Source organism: Nicotiana sylvestris, chromosome 7 (assembly GCF_000393655.2).
Source record: "Nicotiana sylvestris chromosome 7, ASM39365v2, whole genome shotgun sequence".
In the NCBI taxonomy this organism is placed as follows: domain Eukaryota; kingdom Viridiplantae; phylum Streptophyta; class Magnoliopsida; order Solanales; family Solanaceae; genus Nicotiana; species Nicotiana sylvestris.
Window position 1 is genome coordinate 36343761 of NC_091063.1, and position 22966 is coordinate 36366726.

General features: G+C 43.4%; 1 protein-coding gene across 1 annotated transcript; it reads right to left on the reverse strand.

Moving 5' to 3' along the window:
* Nucleotides 1-18934: 18934 nt before the first annotated feature.
* Nucleotides 18935-19579, reverse strand: LOC138872994 (uncharacterized). Its single transcript, XM_070151418.1, has one exon. It carries the CDS (start codon nt 19577-19579, stop codon nt 18935-18937), a length of 645 nt encoding a protein of 214 aa, XP_070007519.1.
* Between the last annotated feature and the right edge of the window lie 3387 nt (nt 19580-22966).

The following is a 22966-nucleotide window of genomic DNA, read 5'->3' on the forward strand; positions in this document are numbered from 1 at the left end:
GGGAAATGGAGCGGTAACTCATGAAACAATCGGCCGGGTCGTTACATCCTCCTCTTCTTAAACAAACGTTCGTCCTCAAACGAGTCAAGAAACATACCTGAAGTCTCAAATAGGTGAGGATATCTGCTTTGCATATCCCGTTCGGTCTCCCAGGTAGCCTCCTCCATGGGCCATTCTCTCTACTGCACCTTCACTGAAGCTATATCCTTTGACCTCAACTTTCGAACCTGACGCTCCAAAATAACTACTGGCTCCACATCATAAGTCAAATCATCATCTAACTGAACCGTGCTGAAATCCAAAACATGAGATGGATCGCCAATATACTTCCGGAGCATAGAAACATGAAATACCAGATGCACACTCGACAAGCTGGGTGGCAAAGCAAGCTCATAAGCCACCTCCCCAATCCTCTGAAGTACCTCAAAAGACCCAATGAACCGAGGACTCAATTTACCCTTCTTCCCAAATCTCATAACACCCTTCATGAGTGAAACCTTCAATAGAACCTTCTCACCAACCATGTAGGACACATCCCAAACCTTCTTGTCAGCACAACTCTTTTGTCTCGACTGCGCGGTACGAAGCCCCTCCTGAATCACCTTCACCTTGTCTAAAGTATCCCGCACCAAGTTTGTACCCAATAGTATGGCCTCACCCGGCTCAAACCAACCAACTGGAGATCTACACTGCCTTTCATACAAAGCCTCATATGGAGCCATATGAATATCAACTGGTAGCTGTTGTTATAAGAAAACTCTGCGAGCGGCAAAAACTGATCGTATGACCCTCCAAATTCAATGACATAAGCACGCAGCATGTCCTCTAATATCTAAATAGTGCGGTCGGACTGTCCATCCATCTGAGGGTGAAAAGTTGTACTCAACTCAACCTGAGTACCCAACTCCCACTGCACAGACCTCCAAAACTGCGAAGTAAACTGAGTTCCCCTATCTGAAATGATGGAAACTAGGACACCATGCAAACCAACAATCTCCCGAATATAGATCTCTGCCAACCGCTCTAAAGAATAAGTAGTACACACAGGAATGAAGTGCGCGTACTTGATCAACCGATCCACAATCACCCAAATAACATCGAACTTCTTCAAAGTCTGTGGGAGACCAACTACAAAGTCCATGGTGATCCGCTCTCACTTCCACTCTGGAATATCCATCTGATGAAGTAAGCTAGCCGGTCTCTGATGCTCATATTTCACCTGCTGACAATTGAGACACCGAGCTACAAATCCCACAATATCCTTCTTCATTCTCCTCCACCAATAATGTTGTCTCAGATCCTGATACATCTTTGCGGCACCCGGATGAATGGAATACCGCGAGCTATGAGCCTTCTCCAGAATTAACCCCCGAAGCCCATCTACATTGGGCACACATATCCGGCCCTGCATCCTCAATACCCCATCATCACCAATAGTCACATCTCTGACATCATCTTGTTGAACTCTTTCCTTAAGGACAAGCAAATGAGGATCATCATACTGACGCTCTCTGATGCGATCATATAAGGAACACCGAGAAATCACACAAGCCAATACCCGTCTGGACTCCGAAATATCCTACCTCACGAATCGATTGGCCAAGTCCTAAACATCAACTACAGATATATCTCCCCAACTGGAATATATGCCAAACTCCCCATACTCACCGCCTTTCTACTCAAAGCATCGGCCACCACATTGGCTTTCCCCAGATGGTACAAAATAGTAATATCATAATTCTTTAGCAACTCCAACCATCTCTACTGCCTCAAATTGAGATCCTTCTGCTTGAACAAGTGCTGGAGTCTACGATGATCAGTAAACACCTCAGAAGACACACCATACAAATAATGCCTCCAAATCTTTAACGCGTGAACAATGGCAGCCAACTCCAAATCATGAACAGGGTAGTTCTTCTCATGGGGCTTCAATTGACGAGAAGTATAAGCAATAACTCTACTCTCCTGCATCAACACACACCCGATACTAACTCTCAAAGCATCACAATACACGGTATATGAACCTGAAGCTGATGGCAAAACTAACACTTGAGCTATGGTCAAGGCAGTCTTGAGCTTCTAAAAGCTCTCCTCACACTCATCCGACCACATGAAAGGAGCACCCTTTTGAGTCAACTTGGTCAAGGGCGATGCAATAGATGAGAATCCCTGAACAAACCGGCAATAATAACCCGCCAAACCAAGAAAGCTACGAATCTCTGTGGCTGAGGACGGTCTGGGCCAACTCTAAATCGCCTCTATCTTCTTCGGATCAACCTAAATACCCTCGGTGGACACCACGTGTCCCAAGAAAGCCACTGAACTGTGCCAAAACTCACACTTGGAGAACTTTGCATAAAGCTTCTCCTCCCTCAATCTCTACAACACAACTCTCAAATGCTCCGCGTGCTCCTCCTGACTACGCGAATACACCAGAATATCATCAATGAAAACTAAGACAAACGAGTGGAGATAGGGCCAAAACACGCTGTTCATCAAATGCATGAACACTGCTAGGGCATTAGTCAGCTGAAAAGACATCACCAAGAACTCATAATGACCATATCGGGTCCTGAAAGTCGTCTTAAGAATATTCGAGTCCCTAATCTTCAACTGGTGATAACCTGAACGGAGATCAATCTTGGACAACACTCTCACTCCCTGAAGCTGGTCAAACAAATCATCGATACGAGGCAAAGGATACTTGTTCTTGATTGTTACTTTGTTCAATTGCATGTAATCAATACACATCCTTATTGTGCCATCCTTCTTCTCCACAAATAGAACCGACGCACCTCAAGGCAACACACTAGGCCAAATAAACCCCTTATCAAGGAGCTCCTGAAGCTGCTCTTTCAACTCATTCAACTCCGTTGGTTCCATACGATACGGTGGAATAGAAATGGGCTGAGTTCCCGGCACCAGGTCAATACCAAAATCAATATCCCTGTCCGGTGGCATGCCCGGCAGGTCTACAGGAAACACATAAGGAAACTCTCTCACAACAAGAACAAAATCAATACTAGGAGTCTTTGCACCGACATCCCTCACAAAGGCTAGATATGAAAGACAACCCTTTCCAACCATACACTGGGCCTTTAAAAATGAAATTACCCTACTGGGAACATAATCAGTCGAACCTTGCCACTCAATCTATGGCACACCCGACATAGCCAAGGTCATTGTCTTAGCATGACAGTCCAAAATAGCGCGACACAAAGATAGCCAATCCATGCCCAATATAACATCGAAGTCTACCATACATAATAATAAAAGATCCACTCGGGTCTCCAGACCCCCAATACTTACCACACAAGACAGGTACACATGGTCTACAACAACAGTATCGCCCACTAGACTAGATACATGAACAGATGAAATAAGATACTCACGGGGCATATCCAAATAACGAGCAAAGTATGATGACACATAAGAATAAATGGAACCAGGATCAAATAATACAGAGGCATCTTTGCGACAGACTGAGACGATACTTGTGATCATAGCATCTGAAGCAACAACATCGGGTCTAGCTGGAAGTGCATAGAAATGGGCCTGACCGCCACTTGATCGACCTCCCCCTTTAGGGCGACCCCTAGCTGACTGACCTCCACCCCTAGATGGCTGGGCTGGTGGTGGCGAAGTAACTGGCGCTGAAGTCGATGGCTAAATCCTTTGCTGAGATGAACCCCCCAAACAACGAGGACACTGCCTCCATATATGACCTATATCTCCACTGTCAAAGCAACTCCCGGGTGCTGGAGACGGGGACTGAAGGGAACCCCTAGCACCGGAATGACTCGTAGATGCACCTGACATAGAAGAGCCCTGAATTGATGGAGCACGAGACGAACTCTGGGCTGTAAGGGCACTAAGTGATGACTGGCCCTGATGAGAACTATGAGAACCATGACCCGACGATGCCCCACGATAACCTAGGCGAGCTGACCGAGCACCCTGAATGGATGGCCTCTATCGTGCTGAAACTGGCCCCTCAAAGGAGCACCACCATAACTACCAAATCCTCGAGGCCTCTTGGCCTCCCTTTCATCTCGCTCCTGGCGATAAACTGACTCAATCTCATGAGCAAGGTCAACAGCCTCCTCAAAAGTAGCACCAGACACCATCTCCCTGCTCATGAGAATACGAAGCTGATACGTGAGGCCATCAACAAACCTCCTAATCCTCACTCTCTCTGTAGGAACCAACCAAACAACATGATGAGCTAACTCTGAGAACTTCATCTCATACTGCATCATAATCAAATTTCCCTGACACAACCACTCGAACTGCCTGTGCAGCTCCTCTCTGCAAGACTGTGGCACATACTTCTCCAAAAAAAGAATGGAGAACTGCTGCCAGGTAAGGGGTGTTGCACCAACAGGCCTACGCCTCTCATAAGCCTCCCACTAAGTGAAGGCGGCTCCAGAAAACTGAAAGTAGTAAAAGCAACCCCGTTGATCTGCAGAATACACGTTGTACGAAGAATCCTCTGACACTTGTCCATGAAACCCTGGGCATCCTCACCCTCTGCACCATTAAAAGTCAGAGGCTGAAGTCTACCAAACCTCTCCAACCTGCGCTGCTCTTCCTCTGGCATAGCAAGAGCTATATAATCCTGAACAACTGCAATCGGCTGGGCTGGAGGTGCCCCCGGTGTCTGAAGTCCCTGCACGACCTGCTCAGGTGTGCGAGCGGCGGGAGTCTGAGTGCCTCCTCCAGCCTAAGAAGTAGTTGCAGCTTTAGTAATTGAGACTGCCTGAGCTAGGCCAGTGCATACTGATAGAATCTGAGCCAGGGCCTTCTGAAGACCTGGAATCACAATGGGCCCAACTAGTGCCTGAGATGGTGCTGCTGGAGCGTCCACAACTTGGACCTGATCCTGAACTGGGGCGGCTGGTGGATCTGCAGGTGCTGCCTAGCTATTGTGCGGCTACACCCCTGCCCCTACCGCGACCTCGACTGCGTCCTCAGCCTCTGCTGGCCATAACTGGTGGTACTGGTGGTCGTCCATCCTAACCGATCGCTCGTGTCTTCACCATTTGTGAGAGAATAGAATAACAGAAGTTTAGTACTCGGATCAACAGATTTGCACGACAAGAATTTCAAGAATATGGAGTTTTTCCTAAAGGTTCTGCAGCCTCTCAAGAATAAATACATACGTCTCCATACTGATTCGCGAGACTCTACTAAACTTGCTCATGACTCGTGAGACCTATGTAACCTAGGCTCTGATACCAACTTGTCACAATCCTAAATTCTGACCCGATTGTGATGTCGCCTATCGTGAAACAAGGCCATCCGACACAACTCTCCAATCCATTTAAACATATATAATAATTCAATTTAAGTCATTAACATAATATAAATCCCAAAATAAAAGTGAGATAGAACATTTGCGGAAATAAACACAGCCCGATATCGGGGTGTCACCAATCATGAGCATCTAACATAAGTCTAAGAGTTTGGAGAAGGGACTACACAGTCTATTACAAAATCCAGTACAAGGAAAAATAAAGATAAGAAGGAGAAATACTGGGCTGCGAACGTCGAGCAGCTACCTAGTAAACTCCAAAATAGCTCGCTAGAAGCAGTCAACCCTCACTAGCAGGACCCGAGGCTCCTGTATCTGCACACAGGGTGCAGGAAGTAATGTGAGTACGTCAACTCAGTGAGTAATAAAAATAAATGAAGGCTGAGCGATAAGAAAACATGTAAAACACAGCAAAATGCTACAAAGAGATAGTGAAAAACCTTTGCAAAGCAATAAAATAGTGAAATCTCATAAAACACCTTAGTTCAGTATAAGCTTCTTTAAAACATCTTTTAACAGTTAAACAAATGAATGAAAAGAAGCAAAATCCATCGAAATTGAATGGGACCACCAAACTTTGCCTCTATTGCCAAATGAATTGCTAAATGAACCATAACATCAAAGAACGTTGGCAAAAATAAACGCTCTAATTTACAAATTGTCACCCGTATACTTTTATCTAGTTGATCTAACTTCTCCACTAACAACTCTTTAGCACACAAATCACTAAAGAATAATGACAATTCAATTAATGGATCATATGCATCCTTTGGCAAAATTCCTTTGATGATTAGTGGAAAAATACGTTGGAAAAGAACATGGTGATCATAACTTTTAAGTCCAAAAATTCGTGCTTCCTTAACGTTGACACAACGACTAATGTTAGAAGCATAAGCATCAGGAAACTTGACTTCTTTGATGAGCTGACAAAATTGAATCTTCTCCGTTTTAGACATCGTATAGCTTGCTGGAGGAAGTATGTACTTATTCCCACTTTTTATTGGATAAAGGTTTTTTTTTTATTTTCATCTCTCATAAGTCCAATCAAGTTTTTAATGTATCCTTTGTTTTTCCTTCAATGTCTAATAACGTTCCTACCATACTTTCATTGATGTTTTTCTCTATATGCATCACATCCAAATTATGTCTCAACAATAAAGTCCTCCAATATGGGAGTTCAAAGAATGTACTTTTTTTCTTCCAGTTGCCATATCTTACGGTATCTCGTTTTCTTTTTCTTGTGCTGCCATCGACTAACCCTTGTGAGGATGTATTAAGTTGTGCAAGTACATCATCTCCACTCAAAGCTTGTGGTGCAAGTTTTTCTTCCGTTGTTCTCCTCTCGATCCTAACGACGATATCGCGCACGATATCAACCACCTCCTCGAACGTAGCACCCAATAGTCTCTCTCTAGTCATAAGAATACGGAGATGGTAGTTTAGTCCATCAACAAATCTCCTGATCCTCTCTCGATCTGTCGAAATCATCCAGACGGCATGACGAGGCAATTCAAAATACCTCGCCTCATACTGTGACACAGTCATATCCTCCTTTCTCAACCACTCAAACTATCTACGCATCTCCTCTCTGCAAGACTGCAGTACATACTTCTCCAAAAAGAGAGTGGAGAACTGCTGCCAAGTAAGGGGTGCTGCTCCCATAGGCCTACGCCTCTCATACGCCTCCCACCAAGTGAAGGCATCCCTAGAAAACTGAAAGGTTGTAAATGCCACACCACTAGACTCGAGAATCCCTGCTATACGGAGCATCCACTGACACTTATCTAGAAAACCGTGGGTATCCTGTCCCTCAACACCACTGAATGACGGAGGTTGGAGTCTACCAAATCTCTCAAGATGACGTTGCTCATCATCCGGCATAATTGGCACAACAAACTCCTGAGCTGGTGCAACCGGCTGGGCTAGAGGTGCCCCCGGTGTCTGAAGTCCCTGCACTACTTGCTCAGGCGTGCGAGCAACAGGGGTTTAATTGCCTCCCCCGGTCTGTGAAGTAGCTGCTGCTGTAGTGGCTGAAACTGCATGAGCCAGGCCAGTACAAACTGATAAGATCTGTGCCAAGGCCTCCTGAAGACCCGGAATCACGATGGGCACAACTAGTGCCTGAACTGGTGCTGCTGGAGCATCCATAGCTAGAGCCTGATCCAGAGCTAGGGCAGCTGGTGGATCTACAGGTGCTGGCCTTGCTGCGCTACCTCTGCCATAACCACGACCGCGTCCACGGCCTCTGGTGGTCTCAGCTGGTGGCACTGGTGGTCGTACACCTTGTCCGGTAGCTCGTGTCCTCACCATCTGTGAGAGAATAGAATAACAAAAGTTTAGTTCTCAGATCAACAAGGTCGCATGACAAGAATTTCAAGAATATGAAGTTTTTCCTAAAAAGGTTCTGCAGTCTCTCGAGGATAAATACATACGTCTCTGTACCGATCCGCGAGACTCTACTAAACCTGCTCATGACTCGTGAGATCTAAGTAACCTAGGCTCTAATACCAACTTGTCACGATCCAATTCCCAAACCCGGTCGTGATGGCGCCTCTCGTGAATACAAGGCCAGCCAGACCAAAATAGTATACCTCTTTTAAACAGTTAAATATCATAAGCAGTTCTAAAGCATGATATAATATCCATAACTTGCGGAATTAATGATAACAACAGTAAAAGCCATCCCAACACAGCCCAACCGGGGTGTCACAAGTCATGAGCAACTAAGAGAAATCCTGATACAGTCTACTAATAACTAAACCCGATACAATAGTTCTAAGAACATGAAAATGATAAGATAAGGGAGGCACGGGGGTTGCGAACGCCAACAACTACCTCGTGATCTCTGAAACACTGCCTGGACGGGAAGATCAGCAGTCAGGAGCGGACTCTGCGATGCCTGAATCTGCACACACGATGCAAGGAGTAATGTGAGTACTCTGACCCAGTGAGTAATAATTATAAATAATGGCTGAAAGCATGAAAACATGTAAAGGCACAAAGCAATTCTATATCAAAGCAGTAAAAATCACGTAAAGCAGTAAATCAGTAAAGAAGTCAAGTGAAATCTCTTTAAATTAGGTAAAACAGGTAATTTAGCAGGTAAATAACAAGTAGAAATCCGCCCCTCGGGCATAGTATCAATCACTCAGAACAATATCAGCTCCTCGGACTCACTCTTATCACGTAGTGCTCATTCTCAGCTCTCGACCCAAATATCTCTCATAATAATAGAAATCAGAATAACAGCTGCGGCGTGCAGCCCGATCCGTAGATCGCTGCGGTGTGCAGCCCGATCCATATAGATAGTCGACTGTGCTTACTGGGGGTATGCAGACTCCGGAGGGGCTCCTACAGCCCAAGCGTTATATTGCTGCGGCGTGCAGCCCGATCCATATAAGTATTGCTGCGACATGCAGCCCGATCCATAAAATATATAATATCCTCACCCTTGGGTTCTCAACCCCTCTCAGTCATTGACCTTACAACCTCTCGGGCACAATAATATAAGATAGGGATCTCAGCCCACAAATTACTCTCATTTAGGAATAGTATGATAAAACCGGCTCGAATAATTTAAAACAGATAGAAACATAACCGAGGATATGATTTTTAACAAGTATAGTGAGGAAAATCAGTCAAAATACCCGAAGGGTTCAAATAGTTGGCACGAAGCCCAAATATGGCAATTAGCCCAAATCATGATGATAACAAATAAGTTTCAGTCAAATACGCAATAAAATCATCAATCGGGACGAACCAAGTCTCAATCCCCAGTAGTAAAAGACCCAACGCTCATCATCCAGCGTGTGTCTCACCTCAATATAGCACTACGATGTGTAATCCGGGGTTTCAAACCCTCAGGACATCATTTACAATCATTGCTCACCTCGAACCGGTTACAACTCTAGCTCGCGACGCCTTTGCCCCTTGAATCGGTCTTCATGCGCGTCGAATCTATACAAAATTAGAATGAATACATCACAATATGCTAAGGGAACAAAGCCCAAGCAAAAACAATCGAAAAATATCAAAAACCCCAAAATTAGCAAAACTTAAGCCCCGGGCCCACTTCTCGAAACTCAGAAATTTTAACATCAACGGGTTTCTTATCCTCCCACGAGTTCATACATATCAAAAGTTCTTAAATCCGACCTCAAATGGTCTTTCAAATCCCAATTAAAAGTTCAAAATCCCAAGCCCTAGTTCTTCCATTTTTAGCTTAGGTTCCATGAATTTCTAGGTTAATTTCACAATAGAATCACGTTTTAGGTTCATAAATCTTACCTCCAATCACTTCTCCTTGAATCCCTCTTCAATCTCCCTCAAAGAGCTCTCAAAATGATCAACTATGGTGGGAAAATGGCTCAAAATCGCGGATGAAATGTTTTATAAACTTACTGCCCACTTTTGGTATTCCTTCATCACGATCGCGACCCAAGCCTCGCGATCGCGTAGGGCAAAATACCATGACTCTAAAAAATACACTATGCAAAAACGATGACTTCACTCCGAACGCGATGCTTGATTTCCCAAACCTGTGCGAACGCGACCCAACTGATGCGAATGCAAAGAACAAAACCACTGGACCCCCAAATACTTATACGCGAACGCGAAACACTACATGCGAACGCGAAGCACGAGATCAAAGCCCTCCGCAAACGTGAGACCTCAAATGCGAACGCAAAGGCTAAACTTAGGCCAACCCAGAATCCTTCTACGCGATCGCGATGGACCGTACGCAATTGCGAAGGCTTAAAACCTGCAACATCTGATCAGCCAATTCTCTAACTTCTCAAAGCCAAAAATGGTCCGATTGACTATCCGAAACTCACCCGAGGCCCCCGAGACCTCAACCAAAAACACCAACACATCCTAAAACCTGATTCAAACTTGCTCCAATCATCAAAACACCTCAAACAACATCAAATTACCCAAAATTCATCGGATTCAAGCCTAAGTTTTCTAAAACTTCCGAAATACGCTTTCGATCAAAATCCCAACCAAACCATGTCCGAGTGACCTAAAAGTTTGCACACACATCACAAATGACATAACAAAGCTACAACGACTCTCAGATTTCTATTTTGACCCTCGGATCAAAATTTTGCCTAACAACCGAGCGCAACCTACTCAACCCGATCATATAAAACACGGATAATGAAGTATAATAAAGCAGAAATGGGGGAAACGGAGTGATAACTTATGAGACAACTGGCCGGGTCTTCACAAGAAGATAGGGCATGGGTAAATTTCTCCAGCAACTTTAACCGCAGGTTTTTCCATATTCTGTCTCTAATTCTGTATCATGAAACTATGCCTGCTCATATTCCACAAGCCTATGTTTGTGTGCTATTGACTTTGAGGAGTTTAATGAATTAGATTCATCACAACGTATACGATAAGACCCTATCTGATTCGCATCAATATGATAAAATTGACTTCTACGATGCAGAATATGAATAACAAAAAAAAACAATCATAAACATTGGTGTGATATAAGAAGATGAATTGAAAAAAGGAACAACAAACTAGACAAAAATAAAAGAAAAACCTATGCAAAGTTTCTTTCTTGTACCATTAGGAATTAGAGTAGAAATCTGGCATAGAAAATTTTAAGATACCCATACTCATTAAGTACTTCAATGATAAAAGAGAATCACAAATATTGATATTTCCATAATTTAGTGAAGCAATCGGGTAAATCAATTAAAGATTGAATTCTTACTGGTTCTTCTCCGGCCAGCTGCAACACGAAGCAACAAAGAGGATGCAGCAGCAGGAGAGGAGCTCTTTCAAGTAAAACTGATAACAAAAACCCTAGCTAGAATGGTTATTAGTGAGTGGGGTAAAAAACCAGGAGAACTAATTAAAAGGGAAAGGTTTGCCGCTCAATTTTGGCGGAAAATTGAAAGTTTTACTCCACAGCCAATGTTTGTCAAAATAATGTTTATTGCCAACAAAAAAACTTTATTATTTCCAATTTTGTTTATAATTCACTTTATTATGTTAAAAGTTTCATTTTTTGTATCAATTAAAATTAGTTGTTGCCATTTATTAAAATTTGGCAACATTACTGTAGTTGTTGCTAGAACGTTGTTGTCATTTTTAAAATTTTAAAGTTTATTATCTAAACAATAAAATATGGCAACAAAATTAACATATTTGGCAACAAGAAATTTTTGTTGCCAAAATATCAATGCTATAGCAACCATTTTATCGAGTTGTTGCCATTTATCCATTTTAGCCAACAATATTTTAATTGTTGCTAAAATAGTGTTGCAAATTCCATACTTTCTTGTAGTGAAATTATTAAGTTGGAAACTTGTAATGTGAAATAAAAAAAATAACTTTCTTCATTTGAAAATCTACCCTGATAAAGTATATAAAAGAAGTGAAAAAAAGATAGTCTAGTCAAGAGAAGTGAATCTTCGTTTGTTTATTTTTCTGTTATCAAAAAAATACTAACACGGGTAGAAACGAAAGTCACCGGAAGTCACATTTTATGTGTGACTATTGGTTGGCAAGGTGATAATTTATTTGTGAATTTAAGTGACAAAACAAAATTGTATGACTTTGGTGCAAAAAACCTATAGTTGTGTGACCATATGTGGAAATTATCCAAATATTATAGCAAGCCAATAAATTCACCTATACCTTATCAAATATTTGGTATGATCTATAACAGATGTAGCGCTTGGTGAGACTGGATGTGTTGATCCAAAACGTTCTCCTATACGGAGGATTACTCTTAAAAGAGGAACCCGCATTCTGTGTTTATCCTAGAGAAGATGTTGCTACAAAATTTACACCTCTTTGTAGAAAATATAGAGCAAAATTGTCATAATTTTATGAAGTACTGCTTATAATAAGTTTGCCTAAATTTATTGACAGATGTATTAACATACTGTGAGATGAGGGTACAGTAAAGGACAATTCACTTATCATGGCCATAAGAGACCGAAGATTCATCATGTATTTACAAATTTTTTCTGATTTCCTAAAATTATTTCAACTTTTTGGTAAATTTTACCGTTCATTGTAGTTTTCACATTATCATGATAGTTGTAACTGAATTGATGGTTACCATATTTTGCTTAATGCTTTAGTTTAATACACAGCTAGTGTCGCGACCCATTTCCATAATAGGTTATGATGGCGCCCGACACCATTGTCAGGCAAACCAACACGAAAATATAATTAAGTTTTTAATTTACTTTCACCAAAAATAAGTGTAATAGATTCTCAAATTAAATTTAAGACCAGAAGCGATCAATAATGTATCAAAATAATTATGCAACCCCAAAATAAATGTCTACTAACGTGTGTGCCGAGACCTGATATCACAAGGAATAGGCAACTAGTAGAATGTACAAAAGAATAGCTCTATCCTACTGTCTGAGATAGAATAGACAGCAAAATAAGGAAAAGACTCCATCCGGCTGCTGAACAGCATAGGAAGGGAGCAGCTCACCGTGAAAGTCTCGGTCTATGAATTAGGGGCACGCACCAGACTGATAGCCAGATGTACCTGCCTCAGATCCTATACAATTAAATCTAGAAGTGTAGTATGAGTACATAAACAATATGCACCCAGTAAGTATCCCGTCTAATCTCGAAGAAGTAGAGACGAGAGGTCGACTTGATACTTACTAGGGCCAAATAATATAGTAAAGTGCTATGCTAAGCATGGGGATCACAATAATCAACAGTTTATAGCAAGAGGTAAAAGTCATGCCCTTAAAAAAATTTCAGTTAGCTATTTACATTTCAAAATACTTAGCAAAATAAATTGTGCACTGCCAGAGGGTCGAATGGCGCAAATCATAGATGCATCTATTTATACCGAGGCGATCGGCCCGATCCACAAATATCAAGAAATATCAAGAATACACACGAATGCACATTTATATTCAAATAAATTCATACAGGGGTTCAACAAGTATACATGTTCACTTTTATTCCTTTCCAAGTCTCTAATATATCCTAAGTAATCACATCAGCAAGAAAATATAGAGATATTCACAAATATGGCATGATGTGGGTCCTAAACTACCCGGACAATTAACATAATAGTAGCTACGCACGGACTCTCGTCACCTAGTGCGTACGTAGCCCCCGCATTTAGTAGCAATTACTCAATTATTATACCTATGGGGACAATTCTCTTTTACAAGGTTAGAAAGGAGACTTACCTCGCTCTAAAGTATACTTCCAATGCCAAGAACGAGCCCAAACCCTCAATTCGGAGCCGATCGATCCCAAACTAGTTAAATGAAGTACAAACTAGTCAATATAGACTCACAATACCGAATTCTAACTATTTAAGCAATTTCCCAACCCTTAACACAAGTTTCCTAAAATCCGACCCATGGTCCACATGCCCGGATTCCGAAATTTTTCTAATGAAGTTGTTCTCTACAATCCAAGGATCAATAATATATGATTTCTAATCAATTCCATCACAATTTTCGTAGTTAAATCTAACTTTTATTAAAACCCTAGGTCTTGCTCTAACCCTCTTGAGTTTACCTAATTTCTAGTGTTTAATCTACCTAATACGCAAGTATTAAACTAAGAATGGGTGGGATAAACTTACCTCAAAATGCTAAGTGGAAGTCTTCTCTCCAAAGCTCCCAAAATCGCCAATGGAAGAGTGTATAAGTGATAAAAATGGCTTAGAACCCGTATTAAATGAACCTCACCGCCTCAACGATTTCCGTATCTGTGGTCCCGTATCTGTGAGAAGATGACCGCATCTGCAAAATGGGGAGAGAAGGTGGGATCGCTTCTACGGTCTAGAGGCCGCATTTGCGGAGCCGCATCTGCTGCTTGGGAGACGCTTCTGTGGTTCCTGGCCTAGCTTTCTTGGGCCGCTTCTGCGATGAAAGGACCGCATCTGCGGTCTCGCACCTGTGGTCCACCAACCACAGGTGTGGTTATGATAGAAGAAGCAACCTTCAGCTCTTCTCAAAAACTTCTACTTCACTCGAACCTCATCCGATTGACGCTCTGGGCATCTCGGCCTCGCCCAAACATACCAACAAGTTTGAAATCACGAGACGGACCTACTCGAACCTTCAGAACACCCAAAACAACGCTAAATATAGGAATCACCCCCTAAACCAAATGAATCAAACTTATGAACTTCAAGTTCTAAATTCTCCTCTAACCGGCCAAAATGTCCTAAAACTACTCAGATTGACACCAAATTTTACGGGCAAGTCTTAAATGATATTTCGGACCTGTACCAGGCTTCGGAACCAACATATGATCCTGATACCCATGAAATCAATCATTACTTAGTTTCCTTAAATTCTTAAAACTTCGAATTAACAATTTCTAATACATTACTCGGGCTAGGGACCTCGGAATTCGATTCCGGGCATATGCCAGGTCCCATATCTTTCCACGGACCCTCCGGGACCATCAAATCATGAATCCGAGTTCGTTTGCTCAAAAGGTTAACAAAAGTCAAACTTAGTCTTTTAAAGAAAACTCTTAAGGAAACAAATGGGCATATTTCACTCAAATCTCTTCCAAATCATGAACCAACCGTCCCCGCAAGTCGTAGATTAGCTAAAGCAAGCAAGGGAAGTTTTATTTAAGGGAACAGGGTCCTAAAAGGAAAAACGACCCGTCGGGTCTTTACATTCTCCACCTCTTAAACAAACGTTCGTCCTCGAACGGACATAGAAAAATACCCGAGCTGCTGAATAAATGTGGATATCTGCTCCGCATGTCCTTCTCGGACTCCCAAGTCGCCTCCTCGACTGGTTGACCACTCCACTGGACCCTCACCGCATAAATCCTCTTGGACCTCAACTGGCGGTCCTCCCTATCAATAATAGCAACTGACTTATCCTCATTACCCAAACTCTCATCCAGCTAAATAGTACTGAAGTCTAATACATGGGACAAGTCGGCATGATACTTTCGAAGCATCGATACGTGAAACACCGGGTTAACTCCCAATAAGCTGGGGGGTAAGGCAAGCTCATAGGCAACCTCCCCAACTTGCCTCAACACCTCAAGGGGGCCAATAAACCTTGGGCTCAACTTGCCCTTCTCCCCGAACCTCATAATGCCCTTCATTGGCGAGACTTTCAAGAGAACCTTCTCGCCAACCATGAATGATACATCACGCGCCTTATGATCCGCATAACTCTTCTGTCTGGACTGAGCTGCACGAAGCCTCTCCTGAATCAACTTCACCTTATCTAAGTCATCCTGTACCAAATCTGTACCGTATAACTTAGCCTCACCAGGATCAAACCACCCAATAGGAGAACGACACCGTTGATCATACAACGCCTCGAATGGGGCCATCTCTATGATGGACTAATAGCTGTTGTTGTATGCAAACTCTGCCAAGGGAAAAAACTAATCCCACTGTCCTCCAAAGTCAATCACACATGCTCTGAGCATATTCTCTAAAATCTGAACTGTCCGCTCCAACTGCCCGTCGGTCTGAGGATGGAATGTTGTGTTGAGATCTACACGGGTCCCCAACTCACTTTGAATAGCTCTCCAGAAATGGGAAGTGAACTGGGGGCCTCTGTCTGATATAATGGAAACCGACACACCATGCAATCGGACTATCTCCCGAATATAAATCTGAGCATATCTCTCCGCTGTGTAAGTAGTCGCCACTAGAATGAAGTGAGCCGACTTGGTCAACCTATCCACAATGACCCATACTGAATCAAACTTCTGCAAAGTCCACGACAACCCAACTACGAAATTCATGGTAATGCGCTCCTACTTCCACTCTGGTATAAGCATCTGCTAAAGTAGGCCACCCGGTCTCTGGTGTTCATACTTGACCTGCTGGCAATTCAAATACCTAGCCACATACTCCACTATATCTTTCTTCATCCTCCGCCACCAATAATGTTGCCTCAAGTCACGATACATCTTCGTAGCACCCGAGTGAATGGAATACCACGAACTGTGAGCCTCCTCTAGGATCCTCTCCCTCAGACTATCAACATTAGGAACACATAGACGACCCTGTAGTCACAAAACACCATCCTCACCAATAAAAACCTCCTTGGCACCTCCCTGAAGCACCGTCTCAATGAGAACCACCAAATGTGGATCATCAAACTACCGGGCCTTGATCTTCCCCAATAGTGAAGATTGAATAATCATACACGTAAGCACTCGGCTGGGCTCCGAAATGTCCAACCTCACAAGTCTGTTAGCCAAGGACTGGATGTCCAAAGCTAGTGGTCGCTCCTCTGCTGGAATGAATGCCAAACTGCCCATGCTCTCTGCCTTTCTACTTAAGGCATCCGTGACCACATTTGCCTTGCCCGGATGATAAAGAATGGTGATGTCATAATCCTTCAGTAACTCAAGCCACCTGCGCTACCTCAAATTAAGATCCCTCTACTTGAATATATGCTGCAAGCTGCGATGATCGGTATAAACCTCATATGGCACCCCATACAGATAGTGCCTCCATATCTTAAGGGCATGAACAATCGCGACTAACTCTAGATCGTGCATCGGATAATTCTTCTCATGAACCTTCAGCTGACGCGAAGAATATGCAATAACTCGCCCCTCCTGCGTCAATACACATCCCAAGCCAACGCATAAAGCATTGCAATATACCATATACATCCCCGAGCCGGAAGGCAATACAAGAACTAGTGCCATCGTCAAAGCCGTCTTGAGCTTCTGAAAGCTCTCCTCACAATCATCAGACCAACAGAAAAGAGCACCCTTCTGGGTCAATCTAGTCAAAGGTGATGCAATAGATGAAAAGCCCTGCACGAATCATCTGTAATAACCTGTTAACCCCAGGAATCTCCCGATCTCGGTCACTGAGGTAGGGCATGGCCAACTCTGAACTGCCTCGATCTTCTTGGGATCCACCTTAATACCCACTCCTGGCACAACATGTAACAAAAATGCTACTAACTCTAGCCAAAACTCACACTTGGAAGTCTTAGCATATAGCTTCTTCTCTCGTAAAGTCTGAAGCACTACTCTCAAATGCTGCTCGTGCTCCCCTAGGCTACGGAAATATATCAAGATGTTGTCAATGAAGACGATGACAAATGAATCAATATAAGGCTTGAACACCCTGTTCATCAAATCCATGAATGTTGTTGGGGCATTAGTCAAGCCGAAGGACATCACCAGAAACTCATAATGGCCATATCTAGTCCGGAACGTAGTCTTCAGAACATCCGAGTCCCGAATCTTCAGCTGATGATACCCTGACCTCAAGTTGATCTTAGATAACACCCTAGCACCCTGCAACTGGTCGAACAAATCATCAATACGAGGCAACGGATACTTGTTCTTGATGGTGACTTTGTTCAACTGGAGGTAATCAATGCACATCCGCATAGTCTCATCCTTCTTCTTCACAAATAACACTGGTGCACCCCAAGGCGATACACTGGGTCTAACAAACCCCTTCACCAATAACTCCTCAAGTTGCTCCTTCAACTCCTTCAACTCCTTCAACTCCTTAGTAGCCATATGGTACGGTGGAATAGATATAGGCTGGGTTCCTGGAGCCAAATCAATACATAAATCAATATCACGATCCGGTGGTATGCCAGGAAGATCAGAAGGAAAAACATCGGTGAACTCTCGAACCGTGAGAACTGAATCAATCGTCGGAGACTCTGTGGTGGTGTCTCGAACATAAGCTAGATAAGCCAAACACCCCTTCTCGACCATATGCCGAGCCTTCAGGAAAGAAATAACCCGACTATGTGTATCAACTGTGGAACCCTTCCACTCCAACTTCAGCAACCCTAGCATCACTAGTGAAACAGTCTTGGCATAGCAATCTAGGATGGCGTGATATGGAGATAGCTAATCCATGCCCAGGATGAACTCAAAATAGATCATATCAAGCAACATGAGATCTGCTCTAGTCTCGAAACCACAGAATGTGACCACACAGGACCGGTAGATCTGATCCACAACCACAGAATCACCCACAGGAGTAGACACATGAATAAGAGTGCCCAAAGGCTCAGGAGAAACAACCAGGAAATGAGCAAACAGAGATGATACATATGAAAAAGTAGACCTGGATCAAATAATACTGAAGCATCTCTACCACTGACGGAAATAATACCTGTGATGATGGTATTTGAGGCTAATGCATCTGGCCTGACAGGAAGGGCATAGAATCTGGATAGAGCGCCGACTGGCTGGCCTCCACCCGACTGAGCAGTAGCTAGCTGACCTCTCCCTACCTGACCTCCACCTCTAGGACGGCCCCTACCAGCCTGCCCTCCACCTCTAGGTGGCTGGGCAACTGGTGCTAAAATCATAGGCTGCTGACCCTGCTATACTGCCTTGCCCCAAAGTCTGGGGCAGTATCTTCTCATGTGACCAGGGTCTCCGTACTAAAATAACTATGTGGTGCGGCGACCTGTGCCCTGATAGCTGGCTCTAATAACCCGTAGATCCACTAGGAGAAGCATGGATAGCCAGTGGACGGTATGAACTCTCCGGCATAACACTAAAATAGGAACCAGGAGAACCCTAGGGACCTGAATACCCACTGGAGGAACCCTGAATAGCTAGCGGGCGATAAGAACTCTCTGGAATGTTGCTGAAATAGGGGCGCGCTGGAGTACCCTAAGTAGGTGGTGGTGCTGAATATGGGGTCCTACTGGGCTGACGCCTCCCAAACTGGCCTCTACCCCTAGCCGGGGCACCTCTGAACTCTCCAGAGAATCTAGCCCTCTTATCCTGCTGCATCTGCTCTCTACCCCTCTGACGATATCCCTCTATCCTGTGAGCAATCTCAACCACTAGCTGATACTCTGTACCCATCTCTACCTCTCGGGCCATGCCAGAGCGAATACGGGGGAGCAACCCCGCAACAAATCTCCGCACTCTCTCTGCATCTGTGGGAAGTATCATGAGTGCATGGCGAGACAACTCAGAAAACCTCGCCTTATAATTGGTCACAGACATCTGACCCTGCTCAAGATGCTCAATCTGATACCGTAGCTCCTCCCTCTCAGAAGGCGGAATGTACCTGTCCAAGAATAATAGTGCGAACTGACCCCAAGTGATGGGAGGAAAACCTACTGGCCTGCCAAGAACATAGGACTGCCACCATCTACGGGCCCTGCCCTCAAGCTGGAAAGTAGTGAAGTCAACTCCATGTGACTCCAATATCCTTATGTTGTGCAGTCTATCCCGGAACCTGTCTATGAAGTCCTGAGCATCATCATGACGCTCTCCCCCGAAGACCGGAGGGTGAAGTCTATCCATCTGTCCAATAGCTTCTGCGTGTCACCATCTATAGCTGGTCTGGGTTGGGGTGCCACTGCAGCGATTGGCTGGGCCCCATCTGCGGGTAGTGCACCCAAAGTCTGATACACTACAGCTGCATGACTAGGAGCCTAAACAGTAGGGGTCTGTGCTCCCCCTCCCGCCTGTGAGGTAGCTGGATCTGCTGGAAATAAACCAGCTTGAGTCATAGAATCCATGAACCGTAGCATGCGGCCCATGACCTCCTGAAATCCCAGTGCTGTCATAAAGTCTGCTGGGGTAGGCTCCACTGCGGGCACCTCGCCCTGCTCCTCGATAATAGGATCTTCTGCGGGATCTGCTAGTGGTACTACTGGAATAACTGTGGGATGCCCTTGTCCCCTACCATGGGCCAGTGCCCTCCCCTGGCCTCTGCTTCGGCCTCTAGCAACGGGGGGAGCAGCTCCGCCCGGGTCTGGAACATCAGCTGTGCGTGTCCTCACCATCTGTGAGAGAATAGAAGAGGGAAATTTAGTACACCAACCACTTCACGATATGAAATGAATAAAGAGTAGTTTTTCCTAATACCCTATAGCCTCTCGAAGATAAATACAGACGTCTCCGTACCGATCTACAAGACTCTATTAGGTTTGCTCATGACTTGTGACACCTACGTGAACCTAGTGCTCTCATACCATGTTGTCACGACCCATTTCCATAATAGGTCATGATGGCACCCGACACCATTGTCAAGCAAGCCAACGCGGAAATATAATTAAGTTTTCATTTTACTTTTACCAAAAATAAGCGTAAGAAATTCTCAAATTAAAGTTAAGACCAGACTGATAGCCAGATGTACCTGCCTCAGATCCTGTATAATTAAGTACAGAAGTGTAGTATGAGTACATAAACAATATGCACCCAGTAAGTATCCTATCTAACCTTGAAGAAGCAGAGACGAGAGGTCGACTTGATACTTACTAGGGCCAAATAATATAATAAAGTGCTACGCTAAGCATGAGGATCACCAATAATCAATAGTTTATAGCAAGAGGAAAAAGTCATGTCCTTAACAATATTTCAGTTAGCTATTTACATTCAAAATACTTAGCAAAACAAGTCATGTATAATATTTCACATAGATATCATGCGTACATTATGCCGAGGTCGACGACCTGATCCAACAGAAAATAAACTGTGCACTGCCAGAGGGTCGAATGGCGCGAACCATAGATGCATCTATTTATACTGAGGCGATCGGTCCGATTCACAAATATCAAGAAATATCAAGAATACACGGAGGCGCATTTATACTCAAATAAATTCATACAAGGGTTCAACAAGTATACATGTTCATTTTTATTCCTTTCCAAGTCTCTAACATATCCTAAGTGATCACATTAGCAAGAAAATATAGAGATATTCACAAATATGGCATGATGTGGGTCCTAGACTACCCGGAAAATTAACACAATAGTAGCTACATACGGACTCTCGTCAGCTAGTGCATACGTAACCCCCGCATTTAGTGGCAATTACTCAATTATTATACCTATGGGGACAATTCCCTCTTACAAGGTTAGAAATGATACTTACCTCGCTCCAAAGTATACTTCCAATGCCAAGAACGAGCCCAAACCCTCAATTCGGAGCCGATCGATCCCAAACTAGTTAAATGAAGTAGGAACTAGTCAATATAGACTCACAAGATCGAATTCTAACTATTTAAGCAATTTTCCAACCCTTAACACAAGTTTCCTCAAATCCGACCCCGGGCTCACTTGCTCGAATTCCGAATTTTTTTGAAGGAAGTTGTTCTCTACAACCTAAGGATCAATAATATATGATTTCTAATCAATTCCATAACAATTTTTGTAGTTAAATCTAAAATTTATTAAAACCCTAGGTCTTGCTCTAACCCTATTGATTTTACTTAATTTCTAGTGTTTAATCTACCTAATATGCAAGTATTAAACTAAGGATGGGTGGGATAAACTTACCTCACAATGCTAAGTGTAAGTCTTCTCTCCAAAGCTCCCAAAATTGCCAATGGAAGAGTGTATAAGTGAAAAAAATGGCTTAGAACCCGTATTAAATGAGCCTCACTGCCTCAGCGATTTCCGCATCTGCGGTCATGGGATCGCATCTACGGTCCTGCATCTACGAAATGGGGAGAGCAGACAGGGACTGCTTCTGCGGTCTGGAGGCCACATTTGCGGAGCCGCATCTGCGGCTTGGGAGCCGCTTCTACGGTTCCTGGCGTGGCTTGCTTGGGCCGCTTCTACGATGCAAGGACCGAATCTGTAGTCTCACACATGCGGTCCACCAACCGCAGGTGCGGTTATGACAGAAGCAGCAACCTTCAGCTCTTCTCAAAAATTTCTACTTCACTCGAGCCTTGTCTGATTGATACTCGGGGCTCCCGGGCCCCGCCCGAACATACCGGCAAGTCTGAAGTCATGAGATGGACCCACTCGAACCTTCGGAACACCCAAAACAATGCTAAATCTAGGAATCACCCTCTAAAACCAAATGAATCAAACTTATGAACTTCAAGTTCTTAATTTTCCTCTAACGGGCCAAAATTCCCTAAAACCACTCGGATTCACACCAAATTTTACGGTTAAGTCTTAAATGATATTTTGGACCTGTACCGGGTTTCAGAACTAACATACGATCCCAATACCCATGAAATCAATCATTACTTAGTTTCCTTAAATCCTTACAACTTCGAATTAATAATTTCTAATAAAAATTCATTACTCGGGCTAGGGACCTCGGAATTCAATTTCGGGCATACGCCCATGTCCCATATTTTTCTATGGACCCTCCAGGACTATCAAATCATGAATCCGGGTCCGTTTGCTCAAAAAGTTGACCAAAGTCAAACTTAGTCTTTTTAAGAAAACTCTTAAGGAATCAAATGGGCATATTTCACTCAAATCTCTTCCAAATCCCGAACCAACCATCCCTGCAAGTCATAGATTAGCTAAAGCAAGCACGAGAAGTTTTATTTAAGGGAACGGGATCATAAATGGCAAAATGACCAGTCGGGTTGTTACAGCTAGCTAAATGCATAATGCATCTTAATTGTTACTTAGTATATATACTTCATTGAAATCCAATTAAACTTTTAATTAGCTCACTTTGAAGTAAGCATTTAGAGCGATTATAACTATATATACTTCTAAATTACTCTACAAGCTGCCAACTATTTGAGTCGCGTATCGTGTGATTGCCAGTTGTCCTGGTGTTCCTGAACACAATATCCGCGTAATCACAAGAAGATCACAAGCATGACAATAACAAATCTCATAGAGCCAGTGGAAAAGATGGCACTACTAGAAATCCAGAATTTAGCGACCAAAATTTTGCGACCAAACATGGTCTGTCCAGATTAGCGACCAA

Coding starts and splice junctions, on each gene's coding strand:
- LOC138872994 (XM_070151418.1), bottom strand. CDS start 19,579: ATGGATAGACTTCACCCTCCGGTCTTCGGGGGAGAGCGTCATGATGAT.